The 18960-nt window shown below is 43.8% G+C and overlaps 1 protein-coding gene across 5 annotated transcripts in view; it reads left to right on the forward strand.

The window, feature by feature from the left end:
* The window catches only part of CLCN1 (chloride voltage-gated channel 1), a 69208-nt gene that overhangs the window by 43022 nt on the left and 7226 nt on the right, over positions 1-18960 (forward strand). For all 5 annotated transcript variants that reach the window (XR_013928760.1, XM_080391344.1, XM_080391343.1 and 2 more), the window contains 11 exons: positions 2117-2242; positions 7370-7454; positions 10409-10510; positions 12280-12364; positions 12777-12926; positions 15383-15452; positions 16461-16571; positions 16697-16910; positions 17626-17759; positions 18274-18500; positions 18612-18717. Coding sequence is in view for 4 of the 5 variants with exons in the window: in XM_080391344.1 (XP_080247470.1) it covers positions 2117-2242; positions 7370-7454; positions 10409-10510; positions 12280-12364; positions 12777-12926; positions 15383-15452; positions 16461-16571; positions 16697-16910; positions 17626-17759; positions 18274-18500; positions 18612-18717 (1410 nt within the window). In the remaining variant the exon portion in view is untranslated. The remainder of the gene's footprint in view (positions 1-2116; positions 2243-7369; positions 7455-10408; positions 10511-12279; positions 12365-12776; positions 12927-15382; positions 15453-16460; positions 16572-16696; positions 16911-17625; positions 17760-18273; positions 18501-18611; positions 18718-18960) is intronic.

The raw sequence follows: 18960 nt of genomic DNA on the forward strand, positions 1-18960 counted from the left end.
AGAGCTGACACTTCTACTCCTAATGCAGGCTGTTGATCAGCCATGTTATGCGGTACGAACAATGACCAGCTAATCAGATCTGACAAGAAGTTGGCCAGAAAAAATCAAAATTATCAAAGGCTATTTTAAATATGGATTTACATCTGCTGTCATTAACGATGAACCTCACCCTAAGTGTATATTGTGCTTTGAGAAGTTAGCTAATGATGGTATGAAGCCATCAGAATTAGCAAGATACTTAAAAGCAAAGCATCCGGAACGTGGAGACAAACCTCTACAATTTTTTCAGCGACTTTTCAAGCTATTCTATTGAAAATACTCGGTCCATTAATTTAAAAAGTTTCACTGAACTTAATGATAAATGTTTAGAAGCCTCCTTTGAGGTTTCTTGCCTCATAGCAAAAGACAAAAAGCCACATACCACTGGGGAAAGGCTCATTCTTCTTGCCATGGTAAAAATGGCTGCAGTAATACACCAAAAGCGATACAGCGGCAAACCAAAATGCATTCCTTCGTCAGTAAACGCTGTTGGAAGATGCATAGAAAACATTACTAAAGGTTTGAAGAAACAAACACGAATACAAATTACAAAGTGTGAGAGGCTTGCTATGCCGCTGAGTGAAAGTACAGGTGCTTCTAACCTGGATCGGCTGATGGTATTTGCTAGATTCTGTTTTGATAGTGAAATACATGAAGAACTACATTCTGTGAGCCACTAAAGGAAAGATCTACCAGAGAAGCTACATTCTCAACAGTAAATTACTTCTTTCATTAAATGTTTTATGGAAAAGCTGTGCAAGCGTGATGGCCGGTGGAGCAGCTGCTTTGAGTGGCATAAGCAAAGGGTTGCACGGTGAGGCTGCAGGCACAGCCCCGCACCTGGAGTCATTCGCTGCGCTGCCCGTAGGCAAGCTATTGCAGCACAGAAATGGGAGCCAGATGGGCACCAAGTGCTACAGGACATCGTTGATGTGGTTGGTTTTGTAAAAACAAAGACCTTGAAACAGTAGAAGCTTTACAATAAATACTTCCTAATGAGATGGGGAGTGACCATAAAAACCCTTTGTCCAGTGCAGACCTGTGCTGGTTATCTCATGGCAGTGGGCTTTTGAAAGAGCTGTTGAATTGAAAGACCAGTTATGCATTTTTCTTTTACAAAAAGACCAGTGTTCTGAATTTGCTGATCTTTTCTGTGATGATGAGCATCTGTCAGTAGCATGCTACCTAGCAGTTGTTTTCAGAAAAATAAACATACTTGATGAAGCCCTTCAAGGTGAAAGCGCTGCTGTAGCAGTGGGTGAGAAAGTAACAGCTTCTCAAAAGAAACTTATTGAGATTTTCTGGATTTGTTGCCAAATACAATGTGAGTATGTTACCTGCAAAACCTCATATGTGTACACTTTAAATACTTGGAAACAGACATTTATAACCTGTTTAAAATTCAGATTAAGAGTTTCAGTGTTAAAGATATAAAAATTCAACACCACCTGATTAGTTTGCAGGAACAACTGATTGACATCAGGGAAGATGGAAATTTACTATCCAGATTTTAACAAAAATCTATGCATAAGTTCTGGTTGAGATTGAAAAAACAGTATCATGATTTACTCAGTATGGCCAGCGATGCATTTCTTGCGTTTGGATCTATGTGTCTTTGTGAGATATCTTTTTCAGCTATGACAGCCATTAAGACCGAGTATCAAAATAAACTGAACATAGAACTGGACCTTTGAATCACTGTGTCACAAATTGTTAAAACAAGATTTTGAAAAATAATAATATTTTTAGTGAGAACAACAATTTTTTGTTCCATTAATAAATGAAACAAGTTACTTTTAAAAAATTGTTTATTTCATCTTTATCTCATTCTTTTTTTATTTCCATTTTTCATGTATGTTTTATATTGTACATAATATATTAGTACAGTAGTGCTTCATACAGTTTTGAAATAAATACACATATGTTGGGGGATACATGCTCCAAAAACTTTTATGGGTAGGGGTGCACAGTCAAGAAGTGTGAGACCACTGCTCTAGAATACTGTTTATAAGCCTCTGTCATGCTTCTAACATCACACTTCTGATTTTAACTTTGCTCCCTTTCCAACTCTTTCTAGGGGTCCTTTTCAGCATTGAGGTCACTTCCACTTACTTTGCTGTGCGCAATTATTGGAGAGGTTTCTTTGCCGCTACCTTTAGTGCCTTCATTTTCCGGGTCCTTGCAGTCTGGAACAAGGATGCAGGTAAGCTAAGAGCCATTTCTGGGTTTTGTACAAAGGTTGCTCTGTGGATTTTTTTCCATCTTCTTCAGAACCCCAACCCTGTGGGGTGTTTGAAACCTCTGCCATGGCATGTGACTTCCAGCAGTACAGAAGGAAAGAGAAAGGGAAGTATCTGATGTCATCAGTTGTACAACCCAACCTACTCCTAGGTGTGCTGGGGATATGACCGGGAAACAACTGAATATGAGTCCTTGGCAAGTAAGAGGGCCCCTGAGGTGGGTAATTTCTTGACTAGAAGCCAAATGGTCTAGAAAATTAAGGTGATGAAATGATTAGGAGGCTACAGGATTGGGAAAATCTGACTGAAGGTCCTGAAAAAATAAGTCTCGACTGAAACGTGTGAATGCAACACAGAAATAGCACAAGACAGGCTTGTCCAGGAGAGTGTTTCAGATGCTGCAGGCATGGAGTTCAGCTGATGCAGCAGGCTGCCATTGCTTTGTAAGCTTCTTGCTTATGCCTTTATCTTTGATTCTTGCACCTACATCTATTTTATTGATCTGAGCTCCATGTGGGCAGTTCCCTTACTTAAAACTGCTATAACGTAAGCCCCTCCTGACTTCACAGAGCTAGATGGTTTTTGTGCTACATTATTTGTCTTGAATGTTCTCTGGAATATAGAAAGTGACTATATCTTTGTTTATGAAACATTGCCTCATATTGAGGGGTATTCAACCGTCAGATCTGTCACAAAAACCACATCTTTCTGTTCCTTCCAGAGAAAAACGTAAGAAATTCAAAGACAGATGACAGAGATAATCTCTTATCCTTCATTCTATCTGCTCTAGCTCCCTTGCTGATCTCCCAGATCATTACAAATTAGCTTAATCCTGAAATGTCTTAATTACTGTCCCTTCTTCAAAACCATCCAGACAGCTTTAATACCCATATTAATGGCTCCTTACAGTCAGCTTCATTAACTGTCTGGGTTGAAAGGTTCCATGATCCAATTGTCTATGAAAAATAATTCCTTTTCATAGTTCTGAATTTTCTTTGTCTATATTGCCAGTCTTCTTGTCCTTGTATTAAGGAACCAGAAACTTTTGTCTAGCAAAGTCATTCATTATTTCACAATCTTTTATCATGCCTGCTCTAACTTATCTTTCATCTCTTTTCTTGCTCATTTCCTTCTGAAAGGTACAAGCCTGGCCTTTTCAGCCTTTGTTCATGCAAGGGTTTTTCTTAGGTCCCCTCTTCGATGTCTTCACAATCTCTAAGGTCTTGCCTCCTCCCAGAGCTGTGCATTCGGTAGGTGAGCAGGTGTCCCTGCTGTCACCAGCTGGTGGGAAAGCCTTTGTGTCAGGTAGGGCAGCATGCTTGGAAGTGGAAGAAGCTGCTTGCCTTAATGCGCACTGTGTGCATCTACCTGTAATGTCCATGTGGAACAAGTAACCTATTGCAAATTCATACATAATGTGTGGACTGACTTTTCTGCTTAGGCAGGTATTTGCCAACTTCTTCCAGAATATTTTTGAGATGAAACGATCAGAGTTCCTGCAAGTGTGGCTATTGTATGTATCTACTAGGAGGCATTACAACACTGCAATGCAACACTGTGCATTATGATACCATTTTTATGCAACTTTTGCACATTTCTAGAAGCTACAGTTAGGAAGAAGGTGAAAAGACCATTTTCTTTGAGCTGTCCACACTGATCCAACTCTCCCCCACTGTATTACTTTACATTCTTCAACACAGAACATTGCCTTTCTTATGCAGTCCTGTGTGATTCAAACCAGGGTAAACTGATTCAGGATCACATGCAGATTTTGCCATCTTCCACAGAAAATTCTGAATCACAGAAAGATTTAATTTGGAAGAGACCCCTGGAACTCTCTACTCCAAACTCCTGCTTACAGCAGGGACAAACTTCCACTGCCTCTCTGTGCATCTGTTCCAGTGCTGAACCACCTTCCCAAAAAGCAGCATTTGTCATTATATGTAGACAAAATTCCCTCACTAGAAGTTGGGCCCATTGCCTCTTTCACTGTGTCTTTACAACTTCCCCGTGAGGAGGGGAACTGCTGTTTGAACCCCCTTGGGCATTCTCATTTCCAATGGAGTTGACCTCGGCCCTGCAGCCTCTCCTGGTGCACATGCACTGGACCATGTTGTGGCTCACTACTGGGCCCTCTCCAGTTTAGTCACATTTCATTTGTACTGGGTTTTCTAGATGCGGCTTCATCAGTGCCCCGTAGAAGGAAGCACCCACCGCTCTCACCCAGCTGGCTGCACTTTTGCTGACGTGGCCCAGAACACGGTTAGCTGTCATTGCCACAGGGGCACGTACTGAGCATTGTATCCAACAGGGCCCACTGGCATGGGAGCAGAGCTTCTCCTGTTCGCTGGGCCCCCAGGCTGTAGGTACACCTGCCATGCCAGGTACGGGACTAAATATTTGTCTTTTTGTTGCATTTATGATGTTCCTACTGGTCAGCTCCTCTGGTTTGCGGAGGCCACTCTGAGTGAAGCCCTCTAGGTGACAAACCACCGCCTTTCCTCCCTCCCCAGTTCACTATGGTCACTGACAAGTGAGTTCCATCCTGTCATCTGGGACCTTGATGGAGATGTTAAACCAAATACTATGACACGTATGGTTACATGGCTGACAGGATAAACTCACTTTTTTTCTCTCTCTGGCTTAGCTTCTGATCCATGGTAGTATTTTCCCATTTGCTGTTTGACCAGTGGAGCTCTACATGAGGCTCCACAGCCTCACGTGGGACTGTTTAACAATCTAAATAAATACAATTCCCTTTAATATGGTTTTACTGTTTTGTTAAAAAAAAAATCCACATCACAAATTTTTTATTCATTTGAATTCTCTTTCTGGATTTTTTCCTCACTTTTGAGGTTAAAAATAGGCATTTCCAGTGTTGTGCTTGCTTTTAAAATCTATATGTATTTTACCAATTTGCCAGGTGCTAATGCTCTCTTTGCATTTCACCATGTTGCGCTATAACCTTCTTAAACACATCTGCTACCTGTCAGTCCCCCTCCAGCCCCTGGAAGCCCTGATGCTCATGAGAAGTGGTGAGTTATTTTTATTAATAGCTCATCCACCTCATTCCTAGTCTGCCTCAGATCTTAATGCCTTTTAAGTCGACAGCTTGTTTAACGCCTCTTTTATTGTCATTGTTTAGCTCCAAGCTGCACCGTTGGAGCCAGGAAGCGGCAGGTAGGGAAGCAATCACATCAGAGTAGACGGATGCGAATAAGTTGTGTAGCATCTCACCAAAATTCTTTTCTTTCTTAGACCCATAAAATCTCTGCTGGCTTCTAGATGCTGATGGCCTTATTGGCTGGCTTTACACCATTACCTGTACTTCCCCAGTAACACCTGGCCCCCTGGGGTGGCTGCCACAGCTCAGGCCCCTGCTCACTAATTATGCAAGACTGGGGTTCTGCAGTCTGCAGGATTTCTGTTTACTGTGTCCTGAGCCTTCATCGTATTTGCCATAGTGTTACACGGTGCCTTCCCGCTCTGTCTGATCTCTTCTACATATGGCTTAGTATTATTTTAAAGTTCAAAGCTTTTTTTCGTAGACCTTCCCATGAAGTAGACTTTCTTATTTCTTTTTGCTTCTTTTATCTTTCACCTTGTAAGAGCTGGACGTCTACTCTAAACTAGTAGAGTTTGTAGCTGATGGAGAGCAAAGGGCTTAACCATTCAGTTTCAGGCTGGCTTTGTCACTCAGGAGAGAGGATGAAGATAGGCAGGATGACTCTGTAGAAATCTCTGTCTTGTGGGAGTAGAGAGGGAACCCTAGAAAGACTCAGACTAAGTGCTGTGTGTTTCCCTTTGCTCATCTTTGCCACCCTGGGGCAAAACTCTTTGCAAGTGAGCCCTACTATGCTCTTTAATGCCCTGTCATTTAGTGGCTTGGACTGTCTCTTTCCTAAAACTAAACTGAGATGATCTTTCCTCGGGCTGATCTAACAAAAAAGGACATCCTGCTTTTCACCGTCTTTTGTCCTGATGGTTCTCCCACCCCTCCCTTGTACTACCTCTGTCTGCTGGGCCCCTCTAGTCAGCTCACTTCCCTGGCAGAGGACTGATCCTGGAAAGAGCAGACACATTTTCTGGTAGGTTTTAATGTGGTGGAAGAAGGCAGTAAAGGCTTTGGCATGTGCTGGAGTGGGCCTGACCCCGATGGGAGGGGAGAGCAGTGCAGCCAGGAGGGAAGGAATGGGGCAATGCAGCAGGGAGTTAGGTCTTCCAGTTTTGGCTAGTACCATGCCCCGCAGGCATCAGGGTACCTCATTGCTCTAAACATAGTCCTGCTGCTTGACCAATTAACAATTAATTCATGCCTCTGTAATTATCATCTAATGCTAGATTTTCACTGCTGCTTTCCTTTCCTCATTGTGCAAATAATTCATTCATCTAGGGCAAACTGGGATTTATATCCATCCTCATTCAGCTGTTTCCACTCTGCACTAGATAGCTCATTGGCACTTCACCTGTTGGCATACAGGTATTTACTGTTCCCACACAATTAGGTACCTCCAGGTAAAAGCAGGGCAGGTTTCAGTGTCTAAGTCATTTCAGCCGTGCAGTGCTACCAGGAGAGGCGAGCAGGAGAAGATGGGGCTGAGCTGATCTTTTCTGTCTCTGATTTCTAAAACTTTCCTTCTTCTGGTACCAGACAAAAAATTTGCAGGTACAAATTCAGGGAGGATGTGAGTTTTGTTTCTAGAAAGAAATCACAGCTGTGTGTGACAGCTTCTCCAGGTATATGAGCATTGCCTGCTTAGACAGTTGTCAATGACTGTAGTGGGAAGTTTTTATTTTCTAAAGAATGGATGTTAAAAGAAAAGAAACCCCTTTAAAAATCTGGAATTGTAGCTAAAAAAATACATACATCCTCTGGAAACAAACATATACCACCTAGATTGCTGGTGTCGCAAGTGCTCAGTAATAGGCACTACTAAAATCAGAGCATCTGCCAATCTGAAATATTGCATATAATGTCATTAAACCACCCAGGAGCTTGTATAAACTAGTTCCCTTGCCCCTAGCCTTTATGGCATTTAACTTCTTACCTCATTATTCTCTTCCTCCTCCACCTCTTTCTTCTCTGGCAGTTACCATCACTGCCCTGTTCAGAACGAACTTCCGCATGGATTTCCCCTTTGATCTGCAGGAGCTGCCGGCGTTCGCTGTAATAGGGTAAGTCCCTGGGCTCCTGGCTTCTGGCCCTTGTGGTTATCATGTGAGCTCTGTAAGGGAGTCTTCTGCAAAACTGTTACATACATCTCTTTTAGACGTTCTGGTTGTCACAAATAAGAGTGTTGGAGGAAAATGCCAGATCAGTGCTACTGTAGGCTGAACACCTCAGCTTTTGTCCCCTGTATAGCCCCAGACCAGGACTGCAAGCACAGTCGGTAAATAGATGCTAGACAATGAAAGTTTAATATTAGTAAGACTGTACCTGACAGTTCAAAGAAGTTTCTAAGAACAGAAGACCCTGACCTCTAGGAGGCTGAGACGGTGGAGATTGTCCTTTGTGATTACTCAGAACTGAGACGTGCAGAACCTGAAGTGATCATCCTTGAAAGAAATAAAATAGCGAAGTGGTCAAGATACAGAACAACTTGTGAAACAGACTGTCAAGGTAATGACTAATAAAAGACTTGTTTGAAACCAATAGATTAGGTAATGCTTTGTAGAGACTATAAATGTAGAGCTGAAAATCTTGTAAGCTTGTCACACTCTGCGGAGGTCACCCAACGCTGCTGGACCGATTAAAACATGCAAACCTAGAGTAACCTGTAAGAGTTTGAGTCTCTTCTTTTACGAAGGGCTCTGCTTGTTGGGATTCCTCCTTTAGAAGTGATGCCCAGGTAGCCCAATGGGTAAGGAGGGAAATGCAGGTATTATCAAGCCATTTGTTACTTCCTTTTCATATATCTTTTTCAGAAATTAAGTTCTGGAGAGGAAAAAAAAAAGTCTACCTTGGTCTAGGTTCTGGATATAGATTTACCGAATGGCCCTTTAACCATTTTGGTGGCATCCCCTAATGAACTGACCCAACAAGTGTGGCCTTTTCACCTGACAAAAATGGGGCAAAATTAACCAGGAAATTTCCGTTTTACAAGGTCAGAATGGTTATCCTTTTCAAGAGAGGCTGTCACACTCAACATGGTGGCAAGGGTAACTGAACCATAACTGGATTCAGTGAGAACAACGATTTATTGAGTGTTGGTTTTATTTTATTTGTGGAGATAGCTGAGCTGATTTCATTTGTGGAGAAAGTTTTGGGAAATGAAAGAATGAACTTAAGGAAAATGAGAATACAATTGGGAAATACTAGAGAAAAACTGGATTTGAAATCGCTGTGAGGAGAATGTTTGGGTTTGAGCTTGAGAGAGGCTTCAGGGCACTCCCTGCGGAGCAGTGCTGAAGGGAGTACACTGCAGGAACAAATACCTGTGCTGGCTTCGTGAGCATATGCTGTTGCTAGACCAGGATCCAAGACCAGAAATACATTTCCAGCTCCTTTTAGTAGGCTGCCCTCATATTCATTTCCTTGAATATGAACTCAAGTGGGATTTTTTTAAGACATCATATGTGTTGAAAATCTATGAATATACAGGAGCTTTTGCTAGTAATATGTATGCAGTTTGGTCGTCTTAAATAGACTTGCATGCTGCACTTGGGGCAATCGAATTGCTTAGATTGGCAATGAAAAAGGTAATCCTTATGATTTACAGCTGATGGAATGCACAACTTCTTGTCATCATGTTTTGAACAGAGTTGGCAGAGCTGTATTTTTCAGTACTACACACGGGCTAGGAAAGGAGTATATGGCAGCTGTGAAACGCTTTCAAATGCCTGGGTGTCCAACGTGGTACTTAAAAAAAAAAAAAAGTCTTGGATAAAGTCCTGATGCCAGCTTGGAATCCTCCAAATTCTCTAAACATTAAGTCTCAAAGTTGAACACTCTTTCTATCCAACATATTCCTTCGCTTTCAGATAAGACAAAAAACCTGAGCCAGCCCAAGCTCTATCAACAGGTAGATCCTGTTCTGGGTCAGCAGATGTTGGTAATTTGCAAAATACATACAGGAGGAGCACTTTATTGACAAACTGATAGCCAGGAATAGAGGGATCTGTTTTTTAATATAAAGTATTACTAAAGAAATTCAGTTCAGTGTGCATCCCTTGGGCTTATATTGCTGAAGGGACTGGTCTAACAGTAGCGCTAAACAGTGCCAGCTTCCAATATTTAAAATAAACTCCCTGGACATGTTTGTGAACAGCTTTGTATTTAGTTTAAACTTGGTTTTATGCAATTTTTAAATGATGAAGCAGGATGTTTTCAACAAACAACTTTTTAAGTAAGCTGAATTAATCTTTGAATGTGATTTGGCTAAAGTCTGCATAACTTATAATAAAGGAAAATTCCATTAATTTTAAAAACTAACAGAATGAAAATGTTATCTGGTTATCTTCAGAATTCTGTGGGTTGTTTGCCACATAAAATAATACTTCCCTTTACCAATTCTAAATGCACTCTTCGTTTTACTTTTTTTTATTTACTTCACCTTTACTTCACCTTTTTTTACTTCACCCTATTTATCCAGGTCTCATTAAGCTACAGAGCATAAGGGTCAAGGCCAGTTCTTAGACAACTATACCTTTTTTTTTTTTTTTTTTACTTTATTAAGATCGGGAACGTAGATCTAAGTAATTAGTATCACAGAGATGACATACCTTGCTTTAGGCACAAGAGTTGCTATTACTTTTAATATTTGATGTAGATGTATAATTTTGTTCTGACAGTGCTGGTCTTCGCCCAGCTGCTCCTCGCCAGCCCCGCCAAGGTCTGAGTGTCCCTTTTTATAGATTATTTTATAGATCTTTATAGATGAGATTTCCCCCTCTAAGCAAGAGCAAATGTCAGTGGTAGAGCGGCAGTGTGCATGGCAGAGAGGCCCAAATTAATCCCTCCCCTTTGGTCAGAGTTAGCATCGCCGGGCGAGCAGGGGGCAAACCGCTGGGGGAGGCAGAAAGGTCCCTGAACAGCTGGAGGAGCAGAACACTTAAACTCATTTTCCTGGTTGATGGTTTGTGTGTTATCTGTTGTTTGGTACGATTTTATTTCTTTCTCTCCTCTTCAGGATATGTTCTGGATTCCTTGGAGCGTTTTTCGTTTATCTCAATCGCCAGGTGGTCCTGTGCATCCGGCGCCACACAGCACTCAACCAGTTTCTCACCAAATAGTGGGTGCCTTTGAAGATACTCTCTTTAGGGACCAGGTTTTTGTACCCTACTGGTATTGCATAGTAACAAATGCTTTCTGGATTATAGTAGATAATAGTGGAAATAGTAGAATGTAAGGTAGTGAAAATACAAGAAACTGAAGTTATGTGAGAGTAAGAGATCTGCAGACATCAAGAGAATTTGTTCTGCACTGGATTTTCTTCTTGATCAGCCCAAAGTTTCAAATAGCTTCTTGATTTAGAAGGGAGACTATGTAACGTTCGTGAAGAGGACAAGGGAAACGATTGATTGGACAGAAAATGTTTTTAATCAAAAAATCAATGATCACGCTTCGTAAGATCATGCTGCTTCTGTGGGGTTTTTTTTAGAATCTGTAAAAAATTCAATGCCATTTATATTTTAAGAAAATTAAATACAACTGAAATCTAACTGTCTTTAAAATCTAATTCTTTTTAAATCAAAATGTAGGCAAAAACATAAAGAATGTGCTGCAGTATTGCACTTACTGCATGCTTACGGACCAAAAGCTGAAACTGATAGTAGCGAAAGGGTGTGAATGGCAGCATGGAAAAGAAATGCAAAACCAAATAAAAACCTTAGCAATAAAGTTTTTACTGAGCACTTGAAGATACTTTTTTCCTGTCTGTAATACAAGTTATAACCTGAAGAAGAAAAGGTGAGTAACTGTAAACATCTCCAGTCTCTTCACAGATGCTCTGTGGATTTTGTAGGGTTTCTGAGCGGTGCAGAGGGCCTGCATTTCTTGGCAAGTTGCAGATCTGAGCAGAAGAAAACCACTTATTTTTAACAAAGAAGTTCAAACTAAGTTAATTTATTATGTGGAAGAAAAATTGTCTGTCTTCATTACATAGTGTTAGCCACAAGCACCAGAGAGCCATCAGACAAAGTTAATGGAGATGTGGAGCAAAGCCTGAAAAGCGGGAATTCAAACTTTTGACTGATTTCTCAGAATTTTGTTGGTCCTTAGACTGAAAGAAATTAAAGGTTATATTTTGACTTCCTGAATACCACAGCACCTCAGGCAGAACCTCCTGTAGGAAACCCACAAATTTCTCAGGGGAGACCTTATGGGATTAATCCAGCACATGGAGGCAGCTGAGACTGGTGGTGTCTTAGTGCCCCTGAAGTGTCACAGTGTACCCAGAAACCTGTCCTGGCGCTGGACACAGCAGGAGGAAAGCACAGGTGGCTTCAGCCTCCTGCGCTTTGCTGCTCCAGCATGCCTAGACCCACTGCCCACCTAGGACATTTTCCCCAAAATTGTGACAGTCAGCAATTCAGTGGAAAGAAAAGCAGTTTTTCTCGTAAGAATTAACGCAATGGGGGATGCCTGCAGAAATGTATGAAAAACCCCACCCTACGTTTCAATATACTAAGACAGGATACATTGCATGGGAGTGAAGAAGCAAGACTGGCGTGGTAAGGACAAATGGAGGAGGTGCTGGCTTGTGACAATAGGTCAATGCATCACTGTAAATATACATCCTACCCCCATGTATTCGAGTCTGTGCACTTTGTGCATCCCCCTCCATCCCTCCCATCACATAATTCTCATGGGGAAAATGGTTTTGCTGACAGTTGAGCTCTCTGTGAGCGGAGCAGGGTGTTGAATTGCCAGTAGCAGAACTCCAAAGCAGTGGATACAGATGTGGCAGAGAGCTCTCACGGAAATGGCATCCATAGTCCTGAAGTAACAGTGCTACAAGAATGTGAGGTTATATTTTAATAAACTTTCCTTTCTTTCCAGCCGTCTCATATACCCTGGTGTTATCACCTTCCTTATAGCAACTGTGACCTTTCCTCCTGGATTTGGGCAGTTCATGGCAGGAGAGGTGAGAGTGGGATATTTGCAATTCTGTGCAGTTCTGCGGAACAGCCTCACCTTGTCCTGTGCCCCCATAACCTTAGGTCATGGAGGGGGGGAAGATAGACACGGGAAGAGTTTGGGCTGAGCGGGGGACTGTATTCTGAGACTCATGATCTCTGCTATCACCTTGATATAAAATTTGAAAAAGGTCCACTCACCTGAGCAAGTAGTAAGGAAGGTGTTACCCGGTGTGTAAAAATAGTTATCCTTTCACCAGTTCTGGTAAAGTCCTGTTTGTCTTCCTGAAGATTAAAAATGTGAGTTAAGTCTCATAATCATGAATTACCCAAGTGAAAATCTCCTCCACTTCCTTGGAACAGAGGTGAAATATTTACCTGGTCTAATATCATGGCTTATGCCTGTTTTTTTCTGTTTAGTTGATGCCACGGGAAGCCATCAGCTCTCTCTTTGATAACTACACCTGGGCAAGATACACAGGGGACCCTCTGATCCTGGGGAAATCTGCTGCCTGGATCCATCCTAAAGTCAGCGTCTTCATCATCATCCTGCTTTTCTTCCTTGTGAAGGTAGGAAACCCAGCTCACCGTAGCCCTTCTCCGCTCAGACTGAGTGTTCCTGATCCTTTGTAAAATAGCTTGTGAACTGCCAGTGAGGAGCTCCTGGGTACTGAACGAAGCAACTGTAGTGGGTTCTTACATCTTTTAATGTGATGTTTGCCCAACCTGAATGCAAGATCACCCAAATTATTAGGGAATAGTTTCCTGGCCTTAACATAGTAAGCTCCTTCACTGCTCCCTAGGTCGCCATCCTCATGCATCCTGCTGAATGACCTTTGGTGCCCACTGTGTAGTACTTGGCTGGGAGGACTACATCAGGGAAGTTTTCTCAGGTTCCACAAAAATAAATAATTTAGTAGAAAGCTCTCAGATAATTTGTATTTGGTCTAAATGAAGTCTGATACAGCCTACCTGATATTCCTGATTACAGATAGGAGACAAAGGAAAGTATGCAAGCACAAGCTATAGTTGTGTGAGGCTCAAAGATTTGTTAGCAGTACCATATATTTATGGAGAAATGCAGCTGAAAACAGTTTTGTTCACTTCTTGGAAAGCAGCAGCAGTTTAAGTGTTCTGAGCTGACATGGTCTGTGGAAGTTGCAACTGTTCAGCCTCTGGAAGGATCAGCTGTGTAACTGGTATGTGACAGAGCAAGAGAAGAGATTTGAAAGAAGAAAACATTATGTTCCAGTGTTCAAAATACAAGTAGCAAGAGAGAGGTTTTCCTAAGGGCAGGGAAATAAAAGGGTAAAAATACAGAAATGGTGATTTGCTTTGTTTCAGAGGAGCAAAAAGCTGGGGCCACCTTGCAGTATCAGTTGAACTTTTCAGTAGATCAGGAAGGGACATCAGTGATTGACACAGCTGATTCCATCTAAAGTAAAACACAGGATCAAGTTTTTGACAGGCAGTTAAGGGTTCTGTTTCTGTGATTATAGTGTACCAAGCAGATAAGGTCTCATTTACTTGAATAAGAGAGTGATGGACTACATGGTATATCTGTCCTGATTCCCATCTGTTTTCCTTTGGGAGAGCTGTATCCTCAGACACTAGGCTCATTGGCCTTGTCACATTAACTAAAGGCTTTCTCAACTCACTAGAGAACTGCTCCAAGCAGCTTATTTTCTTCTGGATAGATTCAGAGTTGGGATAGACCACATAAAAAAGAAACTGCTGTTTCAACTCTGGGCAAAGGCTTGGCCTGATTCTCCACTGCACTGTAGTCCCAGTTCCCAGCTGTATGTGGCCTGGGTTTGGTACTGCAAAGACAGAGCTTGGTTAGCTGTATTCCACTTCTGCAGCTTGCTGGCCTCCCAGCCGGCTGGGAGCTTCTCCTCTGGAATATTCAAATGGCTTATGGAAGGAAGAGCAGCACTCAGTATCACATTGGTGGCCCAACCCATCCTCACAGCATGTTCCTCTACCATGGGCTGAGAAATGCTGTTGTGATGGCTCTTTGTTACCTTTGTAGAGGGCTTTCCTAAATGGCAAATAAAAATTGGCTTCATCCTATAGGGGTTTCAGCAGAAAAGCTGTCTTGGGTGGATGTCCTCTCGCCAAACTGTCTGTCTACAGATTGGTATCTCATCTGTCTATGGCTACAACAATGTCTGCAGAGGTCCTCAAAGGTGGACCTTGAACAGGAAGGATTTGCCGAGTCTGAGGAGAATATGGTCCTGAAACATCTGGCAGTATGGCTCTTGATGTGCTGGACCATGGTTGTCTCCCTCCTATGGACGATACTGCTGCAGCAAGGGACATCTTGCCAGTACACTTTTCTGTGCCAGCTTTTCAAACAGCAGCTTCTCCGTGTTTCCCTCAACTGTGGAAACCTCTTATATTGCCTGAGAAAGTCTGAACGTATTAGCCTTTGAGGTGTTTTTAAGATTAGGCTGTTGCCTCCAGAAGAAGTCTGTACGTGCTGGGCCAAGTCAGCATGAATTGGTCTTAGCAGCACTGGGATGGGTTTCATCATTTTGCCCAACACAGTGATAGCACAAGAGGCCACAGAGACAAGCTAGAATAAAGGAAACTTACGACAGTTGGACTTCAGGAAAAAGTTATCCCGAGTGTGGGTCAGCAGTGGCACAAATGCCCAGAGGAGCTGACCCTGTGAAATTTTGACAAGCTTGTTCTATGAAAAGTTAAGCCACTTGGAGCAGTGGGAAATCTCAGCTTCTGAGGTCCGAGGCAAAGGCGCTCTCATGTTCATCCATCCCCTCGGTGACCGAGCTTCCCTGCCGCCACGGCAGTCCCCCAGAGGCCCTCGGTGTCGGTGCTGGTGTGTTGCCAGAGCTCCTCCGGCTCCCCCTCACACCCCACAGCTCCTTTACCCTTGGCTTTCTGGCAGAGTGGCCAGCTCCCTCAGGACGTGTCTGCTCGTGGGCTCGCAGACTGGGCAGACTGGGGCTGCGGGAAGTGCCGTTGCTGTGCAGTAACACCCGCACCTTCTGCCTCTGTTCCAGTTCTGGATGTCTGTTGTTGCTACCACAATGCCAATCCCCTGTGGAGGCTTCATGCCGGTTTTTGTGCTAGGTGAGTTTCCACCTCCTGCTGCAGCGTGTGGGTCCGACAGCTGAGAGGGTCAGAGACACTGCGCACATGCCCGGTGGGTTTCTTCTAACGGCTGAGGAGTCACCACTTGATGTCCATGGCAGCCTTGGTTAACAGTCCATATACCAGCCTCCAGGTTTCTGCTTCTGTCATTTTCCCACCCCCCAAATCCAAACGCCGAGGAGAAAATCCCTGTCCTTCTACGCAAGGAGAGCCACACTGTGGGAGGCATGCTGAGCCACGGCCTCCTGATAAACAAGCCAGGCGATCCTGGAGAAGCTGGGCTTGTTCAGCCTGCAGAAGAGAAGGCTAGGAGGGGATCTCCATGGCTTTCACCACCCAGCAGAGTGGGGATAGGGGGGACAGCTGGAGACCTCCATGAGAGGTCCCAGTAAATAGGAAGTAAAGGCACAAGTTGTAACAGGGACGTTCTGGTGGGACGTTAGAAAAAAAATTGTTTCCTTGGTTAAGGCGCTCAGAAAGGCTGGAGAAGCTCCATCCTTGCTGACTTTCAAGGCTTGTCTGCACAAGGGTCTGGGTGACTTATCTCACTTTGAAATGAGCCCTGTTGTGAGCAGGGGTCAGAACAAGGCTCCCAAAGTCCCTTTCCACCTAAACTCTTCAGTAAGCTGTGACGGCGGGGTGTGGGCATTCACAGAACGCGCGTGTGAACGGCCTCAGCTGTGACGGGGACTGGCATTTTGCGTACTCGGAAAATATTTCCTCCTACCTGGGAATCACAGATACCACTGTGCCTGGTGTGCCTAAGTGGAAGAATGAGGGGTCAAGTATTTACAGATCTTAGTACATTTTTCGCCTCTTGGAGTCTTAACTTCTATATTTTGTAACTGAGAACTACTCTTTAGTCCCCAGAGTCATCTTAATGTAAGATTTGATTTCGTGTCTGTTATAAAATACTTGAGTGATTGCCCAGCGCAGACTGGGTGTTCCTGAGATCTTAATTCCATAATCGTCAGTGATATTTTCCAGGTGCTGCATTTGGGCGCCTTATTGGGGAAATCATGGCATCGCTTTTTCCGAACGGGATCCTCTTTGATGGTATCGTTTATCAGATCTTACCCGGAGGGTATGCTGTTATTGGTGAGCCCCCATGTCTGTCTTTTCTTCACCTGGTCCCATCCCCATGACTTTCCTGGTTGACGTGAGATGTCGTTTCTATATGACAGTCTTCTCTACTTGTCCCTTTTCCACCCTGCCTGGGAAAGGTGCAGCAGCTCTGACAGGAGCGGTGAGCCACACTGTCTCCACTGCCGTGATCTGCTTCGAGCTGACAGGCCAGATCTCCCACATCCTCCCCATGATGGTGGCGGTCATTCTGGCCAACATGGTGGCCCAGAGCCTACAGCCCAGCCTCTACGACAGCATCATTCAGGTGAAGAAGTTGCCCTACCTGCCAGACCTGGGCTGGAACCACATAAGGTACGGTAGTGAAACAGAGGTGCAGGTGGGGAGTGGCAAAGAAATAAAGGAGAAGAGGTGCAACCATGGGAGAATAAAAGGGCGTAAAAGGGGATAGTACTATAAAAAGGCGGCATAGACCTGCAGCAAGAAAAAACAAGCAATGGAGTAGAATTAGGGTTCGTACATAGAAATGGAGAGCAGTCCTTTTTTTTTTCCCCACAGGAAACACAGGTTTGAATAATCTGCAATGTTACTGAATTTGTATTAACAGTGCCAAACTGCTTCCATTTAAAAAATTCAAAATCGTGTCCCATTTCCATTTTGTTCTGAATTCAGTGGGGTTTGGATTTTGTTCTCCAGGAAATGTTTGAAATTTCCTTTTATTTGGATATTTCTCTTAAAAAATAATTCAGTTATTCATATACATGTCTTCCTCTCTCTAGTATATATAATATACATAAGTATGTATATATAAAACATCTGTACGTGTATATTTACGTATGTGCTTTTATGGTGAGGGGCAGTGGAGTGGAACACAACTGTAGTGAAAATCCAGTTAATCTGTTTTGATCCTGTTGGAAAGTTCTCTTCAGTTACTCTCACAAAACACTATTTAGCAACTGTATTGAGAACACTTTTTAAAGAAGCGGTCATTTACGTATTTCTTCAAGGAATTTATCCACTAGACATTTTAATATGATAACTCTTCCCCTCACTGTCCATAAATTCACAGCAAATACAATATCTTTGTTGAGGATATTATGGTCCAAGATGTGAAATTCGTCTCCTCCAACTGTAAATACCGAGACTTGCAAACTCTGCTCCAGAGCACCACTGTTAAGACTTTGCCTTTGGTGGACTCGCCAGGTAAGCAGCACGGAGAAACTGGTCCTTCCTGAAGGCTGTCTCAGCTTAAAAGGCAAATAAACTAGCTTTCAAATGACATGCTATGAAGGAGACGGTGTGACCCACCACATTAAAAAAAAAAAATCATCCTAAAAGTCTTCTGCTATGGATGATGTATAACAGAAGGCTGTTCCAGCTGGTGGGACAGGTAAGCCAGGGTGCGGGCAGCAAAGCAGATGAAGAGGTAAAGGGCTGAGGGGGGAGTTTGTGGGCTGCTCTGTGACAGCAGCAAGGGATCTGGTGTAAGGAAAGAGCCTGCTCTGGCTGTGGTGCTGAGGGGTGGCACAGCTAGGGGCCGATGAGCTTCCTGCAGCCCCGCAGGGTGCCAGCAGCAGGGCTGGGCGCTGGCTCTTGGGCAGCTGTAGTACAAATCCGAGCACTTTGAGGAGGTTGGAGGGAGGAAGGGGCAGCATGGGGCAGGGGACATTCAAAACCCTGAGGCAGCTTAATGGCTTCTCTGCTCTGTGTTGCGCAGAGACCATGATCCTTCTGGGGTCCGTAGAGCGCTCTGAGCTGCAGGCTCTCCTCCAGAGACACATAAGCCCAGAACGGCGGCGGCTCCTCAACAGAGAGATGCAGCAGAAGCTGTGCGAAGCACCCTATGACGGGCACAGCAAGGGACCGTGGGCAGCCCTGCCAAAGCTGAAGCACGAATCTTTTGCTTATGTTGATGAGGATGAGGATACGGATGAGAAGGGAGAGGTGAGAGTGAGGAGTGGCGAGATGCCACACAGACTGCCTAGGCAGCCCTAAGGCATTTGGAGAGGCTGAGAAAGAAATGACACAGGGTGGGCTGTGTTCTATCCATGACAGCTGCCTCGGCCCCCAAGTCCTGCGCCCAGTTACCCAGAGGAGCCCAATGGCCCAACAAGTCCTCCGAAACAAACGCCTGAAGCTCTGGAGCCACAGCAGCCCCCAGGTACGGCAACTGCTGGCATGTCCCAGCCATGTCCGCCAGGTACAGTAACTGCTGGCATGTCCCAGCCGTGTCCTGCCTGCCTGTGGGAGCTCTCCTGCCACTATGCCTGCCAGCTGCTGCCAGCTGCTCGTTTCTCAAGGACAGAGGAGGAGCTTTCTCTGCTGTTCCTGTATTAAAAGTGTTCTGTAGTTTGTAAAAAAACAAAACCCACAACATCATCAGTATAACATAACTGGAAATACT

Source organism: Falco punctatus (assembly GCF_963210335.1).
Source record: "Falco punctatus genome assembly, chromosome: 6".
NCBI classification, from domain to species: Eukaryota; Metazoa; Chordata; class Aves; order Falconiformes; family Falconidae; genus Falco; species Falco punctatus.